The sequence below is a fragment of the Hemibagrus wyckioides genome, linkage group LG26, assembly GCF_019097595.1.
Source record: "Hemibagrus wyckioides isolate EC202008001 linkage group LG26, SWU_Hwy_1.0, whole genome shotgun sequence".
Taxonomy (NCBI): Eukaryota; Metazoa; Chordata; class Actinopteri; order Siluriformes; family Bagridae; genus Hemibagrus; species Hemibagrus wyckioides.
Genome location: NC_080735.1, coordinates 6,301,332 through 6,321,477, shown reverse-complemented (window position 1 = coordinate 6,321,477; position 20,146 = coordinate 6,301,332). Strand labels below are relative to the sequence as shown.

Sequence of the window (20,146 nt, the reverse complement as noted above, 5' to 3'; positions counted from 1 at the left end):
ACATTATGTTTTTTTTAGTCTGGCACCCTCCGTACTACACCCTGAAGGCACAATTTGTTATGATAAGAAAAAATCTGGATCTATAATAACCAAAGATTCTTGAGCTTCAACATATAATATTCCTTAGAAAATCAAATTTGAATTACAGCCGTGAGCAGCAATTATTAGGGTTCAAGCATTTTGAGAACTTTCAAAGCATGCGTCAAAAGATATGTTTTATTTAGCAAGTGTGTAAGAACTTAAATTGGAGATGGAATGATACAAAGACACTTTTTTGAAATGATACTCCAATGTATTTGTACAATACAACTACTAGAAAAAATACAGCAACAATTCAAAATGGCCAATGCCCAAAATGACAGACAGTAAAACTGGGCATTGTTTGACTCTGAATGCCTCACTGAATCTGAAGATACCAGTTTCATGAATTTAGGATGAAACATACAGACATTACAAGCAAAAATATACATTTTTAATACATCATGACCAGTAGGTGGCACTGACTGTTATAAGCCACACCAAGCTGGTGTAAATATGCTAAAGCATTGCAGAGATACAAGTTCACATTCTTGCTGCTGTGCCCACCACCATATTTGTTGACACATTTTATACAAACAGTTTGCTCTATCGAAAGTCTTTAGACAATGAAGAGTTGAATGGAGCAAAATTTGGTGGAGTTCTGATGAGTGGTCTACAAGTGCTCACAAGTTATTTTACCAACAACAATAACAAAAGCAACAAAACAACAATCATGTTGGTCTGGTTTTGCTTTTATCACTCTAGCATCACCATGTGGCCAATCAGGAAGTGCTGGAACCCATAACAATAATAATAAAAAGAGTACAATAACAATAGGGTCTCTGAGCATTGCGTTTGTACCCCTAAATACTACCGTGAATCTAGCTGGTCATGTTTAAAATGTTGAAGTGAATAGGCCTGAGAATGAGACTGAGATGTAGCAATAAAAAACAGAATAAATAAAGCCATTGAATATTTCTGTTTACACATTATTTGTAGCTCTATATATTTTATGTGAGAAACTGTCCTAGGATTAAGGATTTGGATAACAAGGCCAGTAAATTGCTTGTGTCTCTTGAGTGTCACTCATCCTGCAAACAGTCCCTTTTAAAAATGATGCACAGAAAAATACTTGTTATATTGCTGCTTTGTGAAGAATTATCATCTGGTGAAACATGAGTGTGAATTACAAAACAGAGTTGAACACCAAGCTGACAAAAAACATCCTTTATTTTAAACTCTACTAACTATTCAAAAACAAGACATTACATGAAAATATTTATAACATCAACAGATCAAACAAGCAAATTTTTAAAATTCTGATCTTAGCCCAATAGATTAGAATGAATCCTCTTCATGACTGTAGTCAGATAGTTCTTGGCTGGTCTTACAGAGGATACAATGTCTTTGATTTGCTCGAGCCTATGCAAAAAAAACAAAAACAAAAAAAAAACAAGAAATAGATTTCAAGCAAACATCAACATTTCGGAGATAAAACCACATTTCCAATCAGGCAGACCTAAACATTTATATTATCACTATTATGAGTTACAGTTAACAGTGGAGAGTGAAACTCAAAAAGGGATGAATAAATTACAAAGAAATCATTTTAACAAACAAATTATTCCAAACCTTGTGTTGCCAATGTGATTCTGAAATTTCTGCAGTTGCAGTGGCCTGAAAGGATAATCTGGGGTAACAGCCAGGCTTAGCTCAAACTTAACAAATGCCTTGACACTAGAGAACAAGACTTCAACCCTAGGAGGGAAAGGGAATGAGAAATATTTACAACTCACTGAAAGAATGCTTTTGCAAATGCCAGTCTGTTTTTTTTTAATCATGAATGCAACAGACAATATCTTTAATTAATTAATAAAATTTAAAATAAAAAAATTTATAAATATGTTTTGATGAATTTTACTTACAGTGAATCCACACAAGTAATGTGCAAGATTCCAAGTCTCAGGCCTCCCCACTTCTTCAGCCTATGGATTTCTTCACCCAAGAGTCGAAGTCGGCTCACCACCACACTGACATCGTGCAGCAACTATTGTGGGAGCAAAAATTTACAGTTACATCAAAAACACACCAGGATCATGTGTACATAGACTGTGGTTTGTCCGACACTGTATTGCTAATTTAGTAGAAAAATTGCTTAGGCAAAAGAATAACTCCTTAACCTTCTCTAAAGCCTCTAAAGGTTTTTTTGTACCAAGATAGTGGAATTTCAACTGCCCATCAGTCCCATCAACCAAGTTTCTAACTGTCTTCAGATTAAGACTGATATTCCACATCTTCCCTCAGCACTTAAACAAGCATTAAATCTGCTCTTAATATAATTTACTTGTATAGGTATATATATCTTTTTTTTTTTTTCCTTTTGGGACATAATTGAATGCACATGCATCAGATTGAACAGATAATCGAAGCAGATACAGATACAAGTTGGAGAATTTTTTTTGTTTGTTGAATTGGTCAGGTGGTTGATTATTGGTGCTCCAGATTTTTGGGTAGATTTCTCCTGGCCTTGAATTTCCAAGTATATTGGGTCTTTGGGCTGCTGCTCAACCCTGTGCCCTGATGTAGCTGTTTTTGCTTCATAGCATGGATTCCACAGGGTGTTGTACATATTGCTTTAAAATCGGGATGCTGACATCATGACTGCATTATATATTTTCTACAATTTGTCAGCTGCACTTTTAAGCTGTGAATCTCCCATTCTACCTCATCGCAAATGTGCTTTAATAGATTCAGAGCTGGTGACTGGGGAGGCCTGAAAAATACAATGAACCCTTTGTAATATTCATGGAAGCAGTTTGACATGACCCTGAGACATTTTAGTACCTTGAAACATGCCACACATTATCATGCTGGAAGAAGAAAATTAGAGTATAAATACACCAAGTTTGAAAAATATTTGCAAAGCTGCTGCAAGGAAACCATAAAGACTGAGCATTGAACTCTTTATGGATTTGGTAACTTATTACTACTTACACCTTATTATTACTAAACAAAACAAAAACCAAAGTAAAATGTTTAATATACTTTGCATATGCAAATAGTATTATTATTATAATAATTATTATTATTATAGTAGTTAGCATTATAGCTATATCTGAATTATTTCTGTATAAGGAATGAATAATTACCATTGGTATGCTTTGAGTTGTTAAGTACTTCTGCTTCCATTTAGACTGATAGTTGAGGTTTTCTTTGAGCAGTTTGTGCACCATGATTGCACTCGGCTGTGAGCAGACTGTGAGGGGAAAAAGAGTGAAATATTGAACATTAAAGAGGCAGAAAAATCTATAAAAGGTTTCAAAATTATATCAATAGCAAGACAAAAAGGCATTCTGACTACAGATGAAAGGTTGAACATGAAGCAAAATTGTGCAGAAAGTTTTATTTTCTAATCATTGGTTATTTTGGAATGACAGATTTCTTTACCCTTTACGTTATATCAGCATAAAAATGTTTCAGCAAAAGCTTCTAGAGAAACTTTATCCACAAATAAACCTATAAAGTAAACCCAAAATTAACCCCATCTTTAGCAGCCTAACAATTTTTGTCTTATCAAACAAAAATTATAAGTAGATAACAACTAAAGGACATGCAAAGAAACCAGAGAAACTAAAGACAAATGCACGTGGGATTGATGCCTGTGTAGTGCAAACACTGTGCAGATATCTGAGCAAAGACCTTTCGCAATTGTCTTCTGTAAACATATTTTTCTCCCTAATACATCAAGTTTTTCTAACTGCTGGAGAATGATACTTTTACAGAAAATGGAAAATTTAAATGCTTTCCTTAAGGCCGCAAAATTCTCTCACCATTCAGCAAAAATCTGAATGAAACGTCCACATCCTGATCTACATCATTCTTAAATTCTTTTCCTGGAAAAATAAAATATTGCAGATGTTAAACAGGCAATAAATGACAGGCAATAAATCCAGAAAATAAACAAAAGCCTGCTTGTTTTAGTCAGTATTGGGTGTTTAGGTACTAAGACTTACCAGAGGCCTTTTTGTGTTTCACTTCTAGGTGCACAGTGTTGTGAAGAAAGGAAAAAACAATCCCATTTTTATCCCCAGAAATGAATCGCCACTCATTGAGACTGAAAGTGAAAAAAAAAAAAAAAAATCATTAAGCCTCAGGACAATGAAGTGAAAGTAAGATGAGGCTGAGGTGTACACCCATACTGAGGGAGTATCTTTCGAGTTCCATTAAAGTGTCCAGCCTGCAGACTTCTGACTGAAATGAACACGTACTTTAAAAATAGCTCACCTTTTGAGTAGTTTATGGCCCCCTTTCTGGAAAATTGATTAGCTAGGAGTTATATTTACGTTAAAGTGAACCACGTGATATATAATAAACTACCAAAATACTTCAGCACTGAATATAAGGAATGGCATGTGAAGGACAGCTGCCTGATTTAATTAGATAATATGTTTACCCACTTATTTCTGTAACCAAGTGGTTAGTCATTGTCAGTGCTGGCAACTTGCTGGCAGCAGCAATCATTAAGCACAGCCTCATATCCTGATCATTATTTCCATGTAATTAAATTTTACTTGTAAAGCATTTTAAACCGGTAAGACTTATAAAGTGAACCCATCCTCTTCTGGGTGACAACTGATGGTTGGGATTATAGACAAACATATAGGTGTAGAAGAATAAAGACAAACAATACTAACTGGGTTGAAAGGATACTTAGCTTCATTGAAATGGTATCAAATACTTGAGCTCATGCCCAGTCTGATTTATCACTTTTGGTTTAAGGGGAAAAAATGTGTAAATTCAGCATTTTCGATTCCACTGTAGCCCTTTAGTCCCTTGCTTATTGGATAGAAGGCTTTAAATCTCAGAGAATTGCACTCAGTTGTGCAAAGCTGCCTTGAAGTAAGCCATTTACTACCGCTGATCATCAAACATTTCTGTCACTATCTTACTTCCCAATATATTAAAATGATTAAATGCTACTGCATAAGAAAAGAGTTCAATCTAATATTAGTACTCCAAATAGTTGTTCTGCACTCTGTCACATATTTCAACCTCTATTATCTGTCAACTGCTACAGTTACTGATATTACAGACAACAGCTTAGTTTTGTGACAAAGTCCAAAGGTTAAAGAAATGTGAATATACCTGTTCAGATTTGTTGTCTGGCATTCAAGTTCCCTGGTTTCATCTTGAACTTTCTCCCATGAGTCCTCCAAAGACTGAGCTTGAAGTTCAAGTTTACAGAGTTGCCTGGCATCAACAACAAAGTATTATTTAGTTAAATATTTTTTAAATAAACAGATGGAGAAAAACAAATTGCTCACAGAATATAAAGGATTTAACGGTTTTATATGTTAATAATGGTTATTTAAACAATACATACTTTTCTTTCTCAGTAACTTCTGAATTAAAAGTGTCAAGTTGTTCTTGCTTTGCTTTCAAAGCAGGTTCGAGTCTGATGAGGGAATTTTGGTCTCCCATGACGATGTGGTTCATCCCAATCAACTCTATTTTTAAACATGAATGAGATCAGTTATATTACATGATATTCAAATCACTTCATCTACATTCTCATGTAACACACACACACACACTATATTGCCAAAAGTATTCGCTCACCTGCCTTGACTCACATATGAACTTAAGTGACATCCCATTCCTAATCCATAGGGTTCAATATGACGTTGGTCCACCCTTTGCAGCTATAACAGCTTCAACTCTTCTGGGAAGGCTGTCCACAAGGTTTAGGAGTGTGTTTATGGGAATTTTTGACCATTCTTCCAGAAGCGCATTTGTGAGGTCACACACTGATGTTGGACGAGAAGGCCTGGCTCTCAGTCTCCGCTCTAATTCATCCCAAAGGTGTTCTATCGGGTTGAGGTCAGGACTCTGTGCAGGCCAGTCAAGTTCATCCACACCAGACTCTGTCATCCATGTCTTTATGGACCTTGCTTTGTGCACTGGTGCACAGTCATGTTGGAAGAGGAAGGGGCCAGCTCCAAACTGTTCCCACAAAGTTGGGAGCATGGAATTGTCCAAAATGTCTTGGTATGCTGAAGCATTCAGAGTTCCTTTCACTGGAACTAAGGGGCCAAGCCCAGCTCCTGAAAAACAACCCCACACCATAATCCCCCCTCCACCAAACTTTACACTTGGCACAATGCAGTCAGACAAGTACCGTTCTCCTGGCAACCGCCAAACCCAGACTCGTCCATCAGATTGCCAGATGGAGAAGCGCGATTCGTCACTCCAGAGAACGCGTCTCCACTGCTCTAGAGTCCAGTGGCGGCGTGCTTTACACCACTGCATCCGACGCTTTGCATTGCACTTGGTGACGTATGGCTTGGATGCAGCTGCTCAGCCATGGAAACCCATTCCATGAAGTTCTCTGCACACTGTTCTTGAGCTAATCTGAAGGCCACATGAAGTTTGGAGGTCTGTAGCGATTGACTCTGCAGAAAGTTGGTGACCTCTTCGCACTATGCGCCTCAGCATCCGCTGACCCGCTCCGTCAGTTTACGTGGCCTACCACTTCGTGGCTGAGTTGCTGTCGTTCCCAAACACTTCCACGTTCTTATAATACAGCTGACAGTTGACTGTGGAATATTTAGGAGCGAGGAAATTTCACGACTGGATTTGTTGCACAGGTGGCATCCTATCACAGTTCCACGCTGGAATTCACTGAGCTCCTGAGGGCGACCCATTCTTTCACAAATGTTTGTAAAAACAGTCTGCATGCCTAGGTGCTTGATTTTATACACCTGTGGCCATGGAAGTGATTGGAACACCTGATTCTGATTATTTGGATGGGTGAGCGAATACTTTTGGCAATATAGTGTATATATATTTATATATTAAGACTGCAACAACAGATCTAAAGAAAAAGAAAGAGGGGAAAAAACCCACGGGAAATCTAATTCACTGACTCCAGGCAAGAAACACTAATAGAGTGGAACTAAAAGCTCAGGAGTTGATTCCATACACAAAAAATGATTCACCTTACACAAAATCATCAGTGTGTTTCAGTTAAATAGACAGACAGAAAATTATATACTTTGAATTTGTTCTGACAGAAATGAAACAAATTAGGCTTGAATATCAGATTAAAAAGGGTCCTGAACCAGGAAAAGAACTTTACAGAATACCTTCACCTTACAGTGCCTCATAAAAGTATTCATACCGCTTGAACTTTTCCACAGTTTGTATTCGCCCCCCACCGAGTCAATACTTTGTAGAAACACCTTCTGCTGCAATTACAGCTGCAAGTCTTTTAGGGTATGTCTCTACCAGCTTTGCACATATAGAGAGTAAAATTCTTGCCTATTCCTATGTGTAAAATAGCTCAAGCTCAGTCAGATTGGATGGAGAGCGTCTGTGAATAGCAATTTTCAATCCTTGCCACAGATTCTTAGCTGGATTTAGGTCTGGACTTTGACTGGGCCATTCTAACACATGAATATTCTTTGATCTGAACTGTTCCATTGTAGCTCTGGCTGTATGTTTTGGGTCGTTGTCCTGCTGGACGGTGAACCTCTGCCCCAGTCTCAAGTCTTTTGCAGACTCTAACGGATTTTCTTCTAAGATTGCCCTGTACTTGGCTCCATCCATGTCCCCATCAACTATGACCAGCTTCCCTGTCACTGCTGAAGAAAAGCATTTCCACAACATAATGCTAACACCACCATGTTTACGGATGGTGTGTTCAGTGTTAGTTTTCCACCACACATAACGTTATGGCTTGTTGCAAACTGCATACATGACTTCTTATGGCTCTCTTTCAACAACGGCTTCATGATGCTGTTTGTTCAATGTTATGATGCTAATGTTCTCTAACAAACCTCTGAGGGCTTCAAAGAACACCTGTACACACAGGTGGACTGTATTTACTAATAAGGTGATTTCTGAAGAAAATTAGTTCCACTGGATTTTAGTTAGAGGCATCAGAGTAAAGGGAGCTGAATACAAACACACGCCAGATATTCATTTGTAAAATTTTTTTTTTTTTTACAAACCATTTAGCATTTTCCTTCCACTTCAGAATTATGTGTCACTTTTTGTTGGTCTATCATACACCCCCCCAAAAATACATTTACGTTTGTGGTTGCAACGTGACAAAATGTGGAAAACTTCAAGGGGTTGAATACTTTTGCAAGGCACTGTACATTAGATTCAATGTCTTATTTCACATAAGACCCTGATAATAATCTCATGCTCTAAATGTTCTTTCTTTTTTAAAACTAAAAATAGTTTTTTAAAAATATATTTAAAAAAAATATCCAACTAATCAATTAATCGTTGCAGCCATACGTGTTTATGTACGTGTGTGTATACAATTCTAACAATATCTATCTGCATAAAAGAAATGAATGAATTTTCCCATACCAGACTCCAAGTCATTTATACATCCATCTAAATCGTATAACATCTCATTTGTTTCCTTGATTTTTGAGGTCAGGCTTTGTTTTGCTTCCTGAAATTTACAGAAAATATTAACGCTAAATAGACAAAACAACTACTTTTAACCTGCAAAGAAATCAAATCAGTCCTGTCACATATATATGTACTTTGTGTTACATAATGTTACAGTAATGACACATGTTGCAGCACTTTATGTTGCTTTAAGATTCAGCATAAAGTCAATAAAGCCTAGAATTTATTTGGTTGGTTGATGACTAGTCAAATATAAATGAAAAACTAATAGCCCAGACATGAATTCTGCTTGTTCTGGATGCCTGAGTTAGATATGCACACAAATGATTCAAGACATGAGTCAGCGATACAATTATAGTAAAGTCAGGAAAAAGGTGAGAAACAGTAGTTAAGACAGAAGTGTCTGCCTGAAACAAAAGTCAAAGTGGCTCTCACCTGTGTTGTTTTTAAAAGCTGAGAATATAAGTTTTCCTTCATTTTATGGGAAAGTGCTTTGTTTCGTTTTCGGAAGTACACCCGTCGCTCCTTCAACTTGGACCCAAATCTTTGTAGCTGTAGGATACAGAAGAATATCCTTTAATGGAACAGGTTCATTGTAATAGCTGCTAAAATGATATTCTTCATTTCCTGAGCTTTTTTAAAGGCACTTCAAGAGAAAAGAACTGATCAGTCAGTCACATGATTTACTATGATTTTGTTTGCTAAATATTGTATAATATAAAACAAAACAGCACCTGCTCTTTTGAGAAAGCAGAAATATCTTGCAGCAGTTTTCCATTAATACTTCCCAGTGGTTTATCTTGATCTGCCATCTGTGTTTTAAACCTGAAATAAAATTGATTTTAGGATTTATAAAAATTTAAATTTAGTCATAACACTGATCAGCCACAACATTATTTACTTCATCTGTCAGTGGTTTAAATCTCTTTACAATGGTAAAGGTTTAGGAGATATTAGGCAGCAACTGAACAGTCAGTACTCAAAGTTGATTGTGTTGGAAACAGGAAAAATAGGATTTTTTTAATTGTTTTTAAAAGTAAGGATCTCAGTGAAAAGAACCAAATTTTAATGGCTAGACAATTAGAGCATCTCCAAAACAGCAGGTGCTGTGGGGTGATTCTGCTATGCAGTGGTTAGGATCTACCAAAACTGGTCCAAGGAAGGACAACCTGTGAACCAGCAACAGGATCATGGCTGCACAAAGTTTGTTGGTGCTCATGGGCAGCGAAGGCTAGCCTGTCTGGTCCAATACCACAGCTACTGCTTAAATTGCTTAAAAAGTTAATGCTGACTACGATAGAAACACACAGTGGATCACAGCTTTCAGGATGCACTATTGTATGAAGGCAAGTGTGATGTTCTGCTTGGAAATCTTAGGTCCTGGGATTTATGTGGATGTTGCTTTGATGTTACCCATCTAAACATAAACAGACCAAGTACACCCCTTCAAGTCAGCAGTTTCCTTTAATGGTAGTGGCCTCTTCTAGTAGGAAAAAGTACCCTACAACACTGCAAAAATCATTCAAGAACGGTTTAAGAAACATTGCAAAGAATTCAAGTTGTTGCCTTGCCTCCAAATTCACCAGATCTCATTCTGATTGAGCATCTATGGAATAAGTCCTATCCATGGAGGCTGCACCTCACAACTTACAGGACTTAAAGAATCCGCTGCTAAAGTCTTGGTGCCAGATAAAATGACACCTCTTCAGGGGTTTTGTGGACTCCAGGACTTGATGATTCAGAGCTACACTGTTATCGCTGTGTGTGTGTGTGTGTGTTTTGTTTAAATAAGTTTAATTACTTACCCTTCAGCCATCTCTGAGAGGTTCAGCCAATCTGTTTCATAGACTTTCTGCTTAGGACGGTGTATGTATTTTTCTCTAAGCAAGTCCTCCATTGTATAAGTCTGGGCAGCTCTAAACTGGAACAGAATAGAGCAAAGTGAATATTTTGTCCAAAATATGCAACACTGGTATATGGAATATGAAAAGCTTACATTGTCAGGAAGAGCACTGGGTCTTGATCGATGGATTACAAATTTGGCACCAAAGTGTGTTAGGAACTCATTCACTGTAATACTTCCTTCTTCAAGTTTCTTAAAAAGAAAAATAAACAAACAGGTTTAGTAAACACATTGATTTGCAGCGATTATGCTATTATCAGTTACTATAGCAAAACTGCAATCATCAGCAATTCTCAGTTATTATAGTTCAGACAGAATAAACTGGTCTAAATATCTAAGTTGCTTAATTGTACAAATAAACACAAATATGTTTACCTCATAGAAATCAAACTCGTGATCCATTGTGCCCCCAATCTGGGAATCAAGCTGCGAGTTTCTCAGAGCTTTTAAACAAAGATAATATTGAGGTTTTAGTTAGAAATGTTTAATCTGTAAGCAAATAATACAATGTTATTATATTAAATGCTCTACAGCAGGGGGCTCCAACCTTTTTTCCTCAGAGAGCTACTTTGACAAAATGAAGGTGGCCAAGAGCTACTGTCTTGTATTATTAGTAACATTTTTTTATATAGCTTATTTCCATAAATCAAACCAGCTGAATGGGCTTTTAACCTTTTAATGTCAATATTGAACAGTCATATTTTGCAATAAATCAATTTAAATTCACATAAGCAGCATGTAAACTGTTGAGTAGAGTTAAATGATTTAACCCAACGGGTTTGCTGATTAGACTTATCAGTTGTTATTGTCACATTTCTGTTATTCACATAGATTCTGGTTATCAGCAAATTGTTGATGAAAAAGTCCCACGACACGTACCCTGATGTCCTCAGCAAGACTGAAAAAGACTCTTTTCGTAAAAAAAGGGAAAACTTTGATATTGAAGGCAATATTAATTTTCAAAGCAGAGACCTGAAATTGTATTGGACTTTATGCGATTAAATAATAGTATTTTCTGGCATTCATATCCAACTGCAATGAGAATATTAAACTGTACTTTACATTAAAACACCAGCTACACTAAGATAATAAGAAATGTCTACAGCTCATTCGTCCTGCAACTTCATGCAGCAGGATAGAGTCATTCAGCGGCTTTGCTTTGGCAGCATTGTAGCTTTATTCCTAACGCTGTCGATTGGATCTGGATGCATTTTCTTTATCCTAACAACTTTATTTTGTGCTTATGGATTTAAGTTTATATAACACTTCCATGCATGGTCTTGGTGCTAGCTTTGTGTGAAGTCCATTGATGAACGGCTGCATTAGACTATGTGACGCGTGTGGACACACGGAGGAGTGTGTATGTCCAGGGGGTCAGATTTTGGTACAACATTGGAAAGGGGCAGGAGGTCAGTGAGTTTGAAATTTTTTTTCAACTTGTTTATTCAAAATTAACATGATCAGTGAACAATGTGATTGATTAGATTGAAATTTAAACAGGTTTATTGAGTTAATTTGATCAATTTTGAACATGTTCTATAAAAGCTCGCGAGCGACGTGTTGGAGACCCCTGCTCTAGACTTTAAACTCACTTAATTCAGAGTTTCCTTCAAATTTCATCATGGTGGAGTTGGTGTCATCTGTCTTTACCACTTGAGCTGGGGCATTCGGAGCTGCACAATTATTGTCCCACTGCACACAGCCAAAGTAGAAGTAAAAATAAAAAGAGCCATATGAAAGAGTAGTAAATTAAACATATCTGAATATAAAATGCTGTACTATGTTTAACTTGCAGATAAAGCTGGGAAATGCAGTAAAGCACAAATCCTCTTACCAATTTGTCGCTGGAGTCTTTCGTATTTTCATCTTTTACTTCAGGTGGCATTTTCCCAGACTGGCTTATATTCATGACATGCTCCATGTGATTATATTCAACTTCATCCTTATTCAAATACACCTCTCTAGTGGCTTCTTCCACTTTGCTTTTGCTCATATAGCTGACCAAAGCATCTGAGAAATCATCTTCAGGGAGCACGTCATCAATGAGATCCGTTTCATAGCTGCCGTTTTGTACATCAGCATTGAAACATGTCTGCAGCTGAAGATCTTGAAGGTTATTAGGGCTTTTGGGATCTGTTTGGTTGGATTGTGCTGATCCTGCTCGTGGGGGAAATTTTGGCATGATACCACCAACTGACAATCTTGCCATTAGAGAATTTTTTAGGCTGAATGGTGTGTTCAATTTGTTTCCAAGCAGCTGAGTTTCCTTGAAAGGCTGTAAAGAATTGTCCAATTCAGAATGTTTTTCAACTGGAGACACCGCTGTGAAGCTAGGTACAGGAGCCGTAACACTTCCAGGCAACAATCCATCTTGCTCACTAATATACTGTGAAATATTTTGAAGTCTCAGTTTTAGATCAGCTAGACTCCTTCGTCTGGGTTTAACAGAGCTCAGATCTTCCTTTTTCAAAGTGTCAATATCAGACTCAGTTTCTATACATATCTTCTGGTCAGTGGTTGCTGGCACAGTCTCCACAGTTTCTCTTGCCATTTCTTCCTGATTAAATGCAACACAGCACTGCTCTTTCAGGGGAGCTGTATTAACTGTAGTAAATTCCATATTACTGTCTTCCTCAGAGAATTCTTCAGTTTTTAATTGTTCATTTGCACTGTTAGAGCAAGAAGGTTTAGAGTTATGGTGAGCTGTTGTGTCAATTGTCTGATCTCTGGCCAAGCCTACCATCTTACAATTTCCAGCATCCAAATCCATTACTGAAACAGAAGAGCTGCAATCTACAGTTTGTGAGGCAGGTACTGTTCCAAGGTTTGCTTCAGACCTTTTCATTTGGTCTATGGTGGGTCTAGAAGATATTACACATGGTGCACTCTGTGTCTTGTATGAGGGACTTGTAAGCCAGGAGGTTTCTGTACCAAAATTAACTGTATTCACTCTGGTCATTTCCATATCATCTTCTGTAACGGTCATGTGAGAAGCAGTGTCCTGCTGTAGTTCCATACAGTTAGACACATCCTGAAGAAGAAACTTCGGTGCTGTAGGAACAACACAATTCTCAGTTTTTGTTCTCTTAGAAAATGAATATCTACTCAGTTCCATGTGCCCAGTGTGTTCAGGGGACAGGCCTTTAGTTTTAAAAGATGTTGAGGCAAGCGATACCCTTTTCTTTGATTTGTCTGATGGTTTGTAGTCATCACAACTTTTGGTCTCAAGGACTGTCTGACACAGTGTCATTTCCATATCATCACTTACTGTATGATGTGTCTTTTCCAGATCATCACCTACTAGACAACACGTCTTTTTGGGATCACCAACCATGTGAGAGAGTGAAAGTTCACTTTTAAAAGGATCAGCCCTTTTGACTTCTAGAGAAGCTGATGGCAGTAGCTTGGAAGATGCCTGAGGTTTTGACATTACGTTTGTTTCTGAAATATGTTTTGGCTCTATGGCCATATTACTGCTTTCTGTGAACACGGAACCATCTAGAACATGAGACAAAACTCCAGTTGGTGCTTGGCATGTCAAATCCATAAAGTCACTCTGTTCATTGTGAATCACAGTAGGAGTTGCCAGAGGCATGTTTCTTTTGCATTCTCCAGGTTTGCTGGCTGCAGTTTGTGATACATCCATTTGAACATCAGCAAATGACATGTTACTCTGAACGTGGTTAGTCCTGTTTTGATCTTGAACATATTCATCCAAAACCTCAGTCATAATCATTTCACTGGTGTCATCACAGGCAAATTTCTTCTGATCCACAGAGGACATGCTATGATTTGGATTGTCCAAGCCTTTGAGGTTGATGGTATTAGTTTGTTGAGTGAGCTCCATGTCATCAAAATTTGAACAGAACATTGTATTTGTGCTTCTATAATTTTCATCTACAGAATAAGTAAAATGCTGAAAAGCCTCTTTTTCTTCCCTGGTGATGTCCATGTTGTCCGTCGCAGGAAGCGAAAGCGTGGTCAAACCAGATGGTAGAAAGTTCTCCTTGTCTATTATCACATTGCTGATATTTTCCAAAGTGAAATGATCCTTATTTTTCTTTGGAAATGAAGTAGCAACATCTTGGGCTTTTGTATTTGACAGACAAGAAAGAAAGTCACTGAATTGTGAGCGCACCGCCTCTTTTTCCACGCTGCTAACGGTTTTACAGGTCATACCATTTTGACTATTCAGCTTGTGAGGTTCATTGACATTGGACATTTTGAAGATAAGTTTTGGATCAAATGTATCCTCTTTGTTAAATTCAACTGTATGACTGCAAGTCATGTCCATGTACCCAGTGTCCTCTCCAATGAGCACAGTTCTGTCTTCCGAGTCGACTGGTAAGTTTGGTTCAGAGAAGAAATTCTCCTAATAGAGAGATAAAGACAGAAAGAGAACGAAAGCTAAATTAAAAGGAACATAAAACAATTTGTCATTATTCTCAAAAGCCGCAACAGAGAAGCATTCAAGCTATGCCCAAGTGATTCATGGTCATGGCAAACTCTCCTGTCAATTAGAGAAACAGCAGCTAAATGTTGGTGCCTGAATGTTCATCTTAATGGCAGAAGTGCTCACCTCCAAGCCACGGAAACTCCACAAAAGCAGCAGCATCTTTAAAGAAGATTGTGTTTCACCTTACCCTCCCTGCTTAATAACCATAATGTGATAATGGAGAAGTAGCTAATAGTCAGGCATTGGCAATGACTAAACTGACGGAATAAAATTCAAGAGGAGCATCAGAAATGCACAGTTGTAGGGAAAGTGCACCATCCATAAGGAAATATGTGGGTGCCTCAGGTTATTAGTATTATTTTGCTCATATTTCACTGTGGATTACTTGCAAGGCAAAGCTTCTCATTTGCAGAAAAAATGCACATTTCAGCTTATACAACACAAAACCTTGAGGCAGATGGCCATGTTGGGTTTCACTCCTGTCAGCCAAGAACAGGAATCTAAGGCTACAATAAATACACCAAAAGCTACAATGAACTCACCAAAACTGCACAGTTGAAGATTGTAAAAAGAGCAGAAACATTTTTCCCCCAATGTTCTAGCTTTGGTAAACAATTTTAGAGCACTCTTAAAAACACACTAAAATAAATTCAGATATGAAGTTAGGGTAATTCAGGCAGTAACTCACCTTGTTTAGCTCAAAGCGGAAGGGCTGGGTTAGCATTGTGTCTAATCCTGGAATTATAAAATGTAGGTAAGGGTCAATCATGGTCATGATCTGAACAAACCACACAGATTATAGATGTACAATAGATGTTATACATTAAAACTTAGGCTAGTAAGACTCGTCAAATATTCTCCCACAAACATCTTAGACAGCATTGTTTTTATGTCTTTTCGTTGGCCTTGGATCTGAAGAATGCTAGAATGTTCTAATTAAAATTATTGCTACTGTAATCAAATTAATTTCCTATCATGTATACACAGTGCATGAGCTCTTTAACTAATCAAATGTGAGAAACACTTATGAAATGTCAATCAATAGACTAATACTTACCCATACTGGTATCAGAACACAGCATCCTAATTTAAAAGAAGAGCAAGATAAAGTTCAGCCCAATAAAAGGAACTGTGAAACTGACAGATGATAACTAGATCTAAAGAGGCTAAAGAGGCACGTTTGGTAAAGATGCTTGAATTTGAACAAATAAGCCAACAAAATCACTAACTGACTTCACAAAGCAAAACTTTCATTACACAATGTCAAGGATGAGAGGTCAAATCAGTTTAACAAGCTACTGTCACAGTGAGAGAAAACTAAACCATGTCAAACAACCTTTCTGCTGGCTACTATACATAAATTCATGATAAAGTCCAAGTTATACCACAAAACCTGGAAAAAATGGTTTGTGTTTTAAGAAGGATGTAATTACTTACCTCTCATTCTGTCCCTCATGGGTACCTGTAATATGGAGAAAAGGAAATGCAATGCTCCTCATTAAGATTTAAATAAAATGAATGAGCAAGAAAACTCATTTTTGAACAATGTGGCACAAGGAGCATTTTTATACAAGATATAGTCATAAGAGTCAGTATTTTTTATTTTGGAATACTGTATTAAAAAACTGATTATAATGAAGGTTTGGAGGGGTTCAGTTATTTACACTATTAAAAAAATAAATCATTTAGAGGGTTTTCTATGAATCAAAAGAAATGGACACTCACCAACTGCCACGTTTTGGATGGGGGTCAATACAGGATCAGTTTTGATGTCTCTAAATATTAAAACAGTAAATATCACACATTGTTATTAATTCTCTCTCAGTGCATCACGTTAACTGTGTGTGTAAATCAACTTACTTTGGGAAGACGCGAACATTATTTGTAGTGGCAAAACTGACTCTTCGTGAATTTCGCCGTTTTTCGATGGGTCTAGTTTCCTCCTGGGGGTGTAGGAGGGTGAAGTGTCAATAGGCAAAAACAAATTCATAGAAAGTATATAAAGTAGAAAATGACATAATTACATAGTAATAATCACCTGGTTTTCATCCTGATCATTTCCAAACACTTTCATAGATGTCCGAGGAGCTTTTAGTATCTGTATTGGGCACAGTTAGTCAGATTTTTCACAGAATTCATGATTTTATAAAATATTTTTTCCTGATTCCACACGTCGTCTACACACGTAGACAATCTACAATACATAGCATGTGCAATTTGCTGATACATAGATCATTCATTGGCAATCTATATTCGACTAATCCAGACCCCGAGTAAGACACGGCAAGTCAATCTGCCTCTCCTTACACCTGACTTGTTTACATGAACAACAGCAAGCCAGTTTCCAAAAATGTTTTGTTGTGCTGCTGGGTGTCATAATTGGAGATGTGTTCATAAACACATCTGATGTGTTGGAGATGTGTTCATAATCATTTTACTAACAGGCAGTTACAGACTATTAAGAGGGATATCCCACTAGTAACAGGTGGCTCAGATAATGTTGAAACTGTTAAGGCTGCAGTTACTGAGTCTTCCAATGGAAATGATAAAGGGTACAGTGAATCCATCCATATTTAGCACAAACTAGAAAAGGGAGGCAAGTTCTATGGCTGATGAACCTGATTAAAGGAACAGACTGAGACTGAAGAACTAGTTAACATCTGTAGTTGCTGAATGCAAAGTCTCCATATGGGAAAATCATGTAGTGTGCACTAGACTCATGCTGTACTTAACATGGCTGTGTCTGGCAAAGGAAAGACAGGCCAGGAGGGTAAATCCACCTCAAATCACCAGATGGAAAAACAACAACAACAAAACAACAACAACAACAAAAAACACAGACAAACCATTTCAGATCTGCATCAAACTTTCTGGAAATAATGTGACCATTCCCAATTAATAGTGCTTCAGTGTCAGAATTTGAGGCTCATTCATTTCTGAACATACAGATGTGTTACAGAGCCCAGTAAATGCAAGTGGTACAGAAAATGCTAAAAAGATCTACAAGTTATTACTTATGAACCCTTCCTGTTCAATAGGTGACATTTTCAGGGAATCTAGTCTAGTATAAAGTGTCTAGAAATGTGATGATTAAACAAACAAATAAACCCTTTACATTAAGTACATCAGTGTTTTCATAATTACTGATTACAGAGTTTTTCCTCTATATAGGTATACCGCAAGTCTGAAAGAACTTTCTGATTCATGAAGTGTTAAATAATAATAATAATGGTTATTATTATTACAATGTTTACATGTTATTACATATGTACATATTATTTTTACAAGGCGTATATGAATTTTGTACAAATACATAAGCTTTTAATGTGTGCTTCTACGTGTCAGCCAGATATGGTGGCTGATGTGAACAGAGCTCTGCAACACTGTACAATAAACCTGAAAAGTACCTACCGATGAAATTCTTCTTTTAGACGATCCTTCTCGGTCATGCCTACAAACAAACATTTATGTGTCACATTCTCTGGATACTGAAAATCAGATGCATTTCCATTTGCATGACATTCTAAATAAAATATGAAAAATAAAAATTAGATAATAATATAGAAAACCAGTCCGTTTTTATGGTTACAGTGGTGAGCATGATCACACCAGGTCAACAACATGATGAACCTGCTGTCTAAGTTCAGAAGCACAGTAAAGGTTATGGAGGTAATGACCATTATTCTAGACCCTTCTTAATGTGCAGTGTTTCATATATATTGTGATACACATGAGCTGTCTGAATATGTTTAAAGCTATTGACATCACAAATATTAAATTACCACTAAACTAAGCTGTAAAACATGTAGAAGATCAGTAAAGCTCCCTCAGAAGGATCCCCAGACACTCCCAAGTGGTAACAATACATATATCTCCCAGATGGGCCCTTGATCCACTCTGGGGTCTCCGTCTGGGGTTTGATACAGCTCCGTCCTGATACAGCTATAGAAGAAGGGCATCCTTGTAAGGTTCCTGAACCAGGTCCTCTCATTTATCATGTTTTGAGGGAGCTCCTCACACCAACATGGAGAGAAATCCCAGCAACCGTCCATGCAGGTGGAAAAAGCATGTCTGAAAATAGCTGCCTGGATCTTGTATTAAAGCAAATAATTGCAATTAAACTTAATCAATTTATGTAAACATAGGCTATTGTAAACAAAGGGAACACAGACGTGTGGTGTATCTATGATATATCTTCTGTGCTGTGTTGTACATTAGATTGTAAATATTGAGACAGGGGAAGGGTTACAGTAATGCCCACAGTAGGCAATAGGCATACTGCCCATCTAATAACACCTACATGTGTGTGAGACACTGAACATCTATAACCAGGACTGAGAGATCAGAACGAAAGGATTGTTTTTATTGAGATGGATTTGGACTTTAATATTGCTGGGATTTGAGAAATCCTGGCTATACTTTCTAACTCAACAAAATACACCTACAAGTACAAGAAAAGCAGCAAAAGGCACAGAGTTTGATAGATTTGGTGATTTTTTTTTTTTTTTTTTACATTTTGGCAATGTCCAATAGTCTTTTTTGTCATTTAGGTCACATTTCTGATTTCACCTCTAGCCCCTCTCTGGTCTAGGGTATAAAATACCTCTAATAAACATTCACCTCAGCTCCCTGGGTGTGAACCCGGGCTATCAGCTCTTTACTGAAAATAAAGCTGTAGAAAATAATGGTTTGAGGAAAATAACCTAAACACAGAAAACTAAATCTAACTGGACTTACCCGAGGTTTTGTGCCTCTTTCTGCTCCATTGAGAACCCTGCAGAACTGCTCACAAAAACTAACCACCACCACAGAGCGATGACAGAAATCTGTTACTGAACCAGAATCGCCAAAATAAACACCTAACCACGAAATTGCTTGGTTTTACATTAGTGTCTATCTTATGTGCTCCAAATAACATGAAGTAGATATGTTGATAAATTCTTCCTCTATAATCGCTCGCGCTTCTCCTCCGACCGTTAGCGTTTAAATGTTTCTTTCTCAAGTTTGAACATAACCGCCTTCCGCTTGCCACTGGCGCATGCGCAGTACTGGACAAAACCGACGGCGTAGCGTGTCACGATAAAATGTGTACTGTACGGAAATGGTCACGATGGTTACATTCATGTCGCGTGTAATGGCATGACGTGATGGTCAAGGTGTATCTGTTTATCTAATTAGAATCAAAAATCATTTTATAAAATGAACGCTGAAATATTTAACATATGGCCAATGTCAGAAAACAGACCATGATGAATGGGCACTAATATAATTGACAATATATCCCTAAGTACTTTAGGTGTCTATATCTTAATATTTCCCGCTATTTCTGAGTGTAAGTG

At 37.3% G+C, this 20,146-nt stretch overlaps 1 protein-coding gene across 1 annotated transcript; it reads right to left on the bottom strand.

Moving 5' to 3' along the window:
• Positions 1-236: 236 nt before the first annotated feature.
• Positions 237-20,109, bottom strand: knl1 (kinetochore scaffold 1). The gene is made up of 24 exons (XM_058380431.1): positions 19,545-20,109; positions 18,219-18,258; positions 16,846-16,905; positions 16,668-16,750; positions 16,533-16,582; positions 16,245-16,269; positions 15,865-15,890; positions 15,496-15,542; positions 12,186-14,723; positions 11,944-12,043; positions 10,727-10,794; positions 10,445-10,543; positions 10,254-10,369; positions 9,183-9,273; positions 8,884-9,000; positions 8,401-8,488; positions 5,402-5,525; positions 5,164-5,268; positions 4,032-4,132; positions 3,849-3,911; positions 3,168-3,274; positions 1,944-2,065; positions 1,651-1,776; positions 237-1,440 (listed from the first exon to the last, which is right to left on the bottom strand). The coding sequence occupies exons 1-24, from the start codon at positions 19,571-19,573 to the stop codon at positions 1,344-1,346; spliced, it is 4,422 nt and encodes a 1,473-aa protein (XP_058236414.1). The 5' UTR covers positions 19,574-20,109; the 3' UTR covers positions 237-1,343.
• Positions 20,110-20,146: the final 37 nt, after the last annotated feature.

What these genes read in the sequence shown, in the direction of transcription:
- knl1 (XM_058380431.1), bottom strand. Translation starts at nt 19,573, where the DNA reads ATGGAGCAGAAAGAGGCACAAAACCTCGG. An exon ending in ATGATCAGGATGAAAACCAG is followed by an intron (nt 16,751 to 16,845) that starts GTGATTATTACT and finishes CTACACCCCCAG; the next exon opens with GAGGAAACTAGACCCATCGA. An exon ending in AATGTTCGCGTCTTCCCAAA is followed by an intron (nt 16,583 to 16,667) that starts GTAAGTTGATTT and finishes TTTAATATTTAG; the next exon opens with AGACATCAAAACTGATCCTG.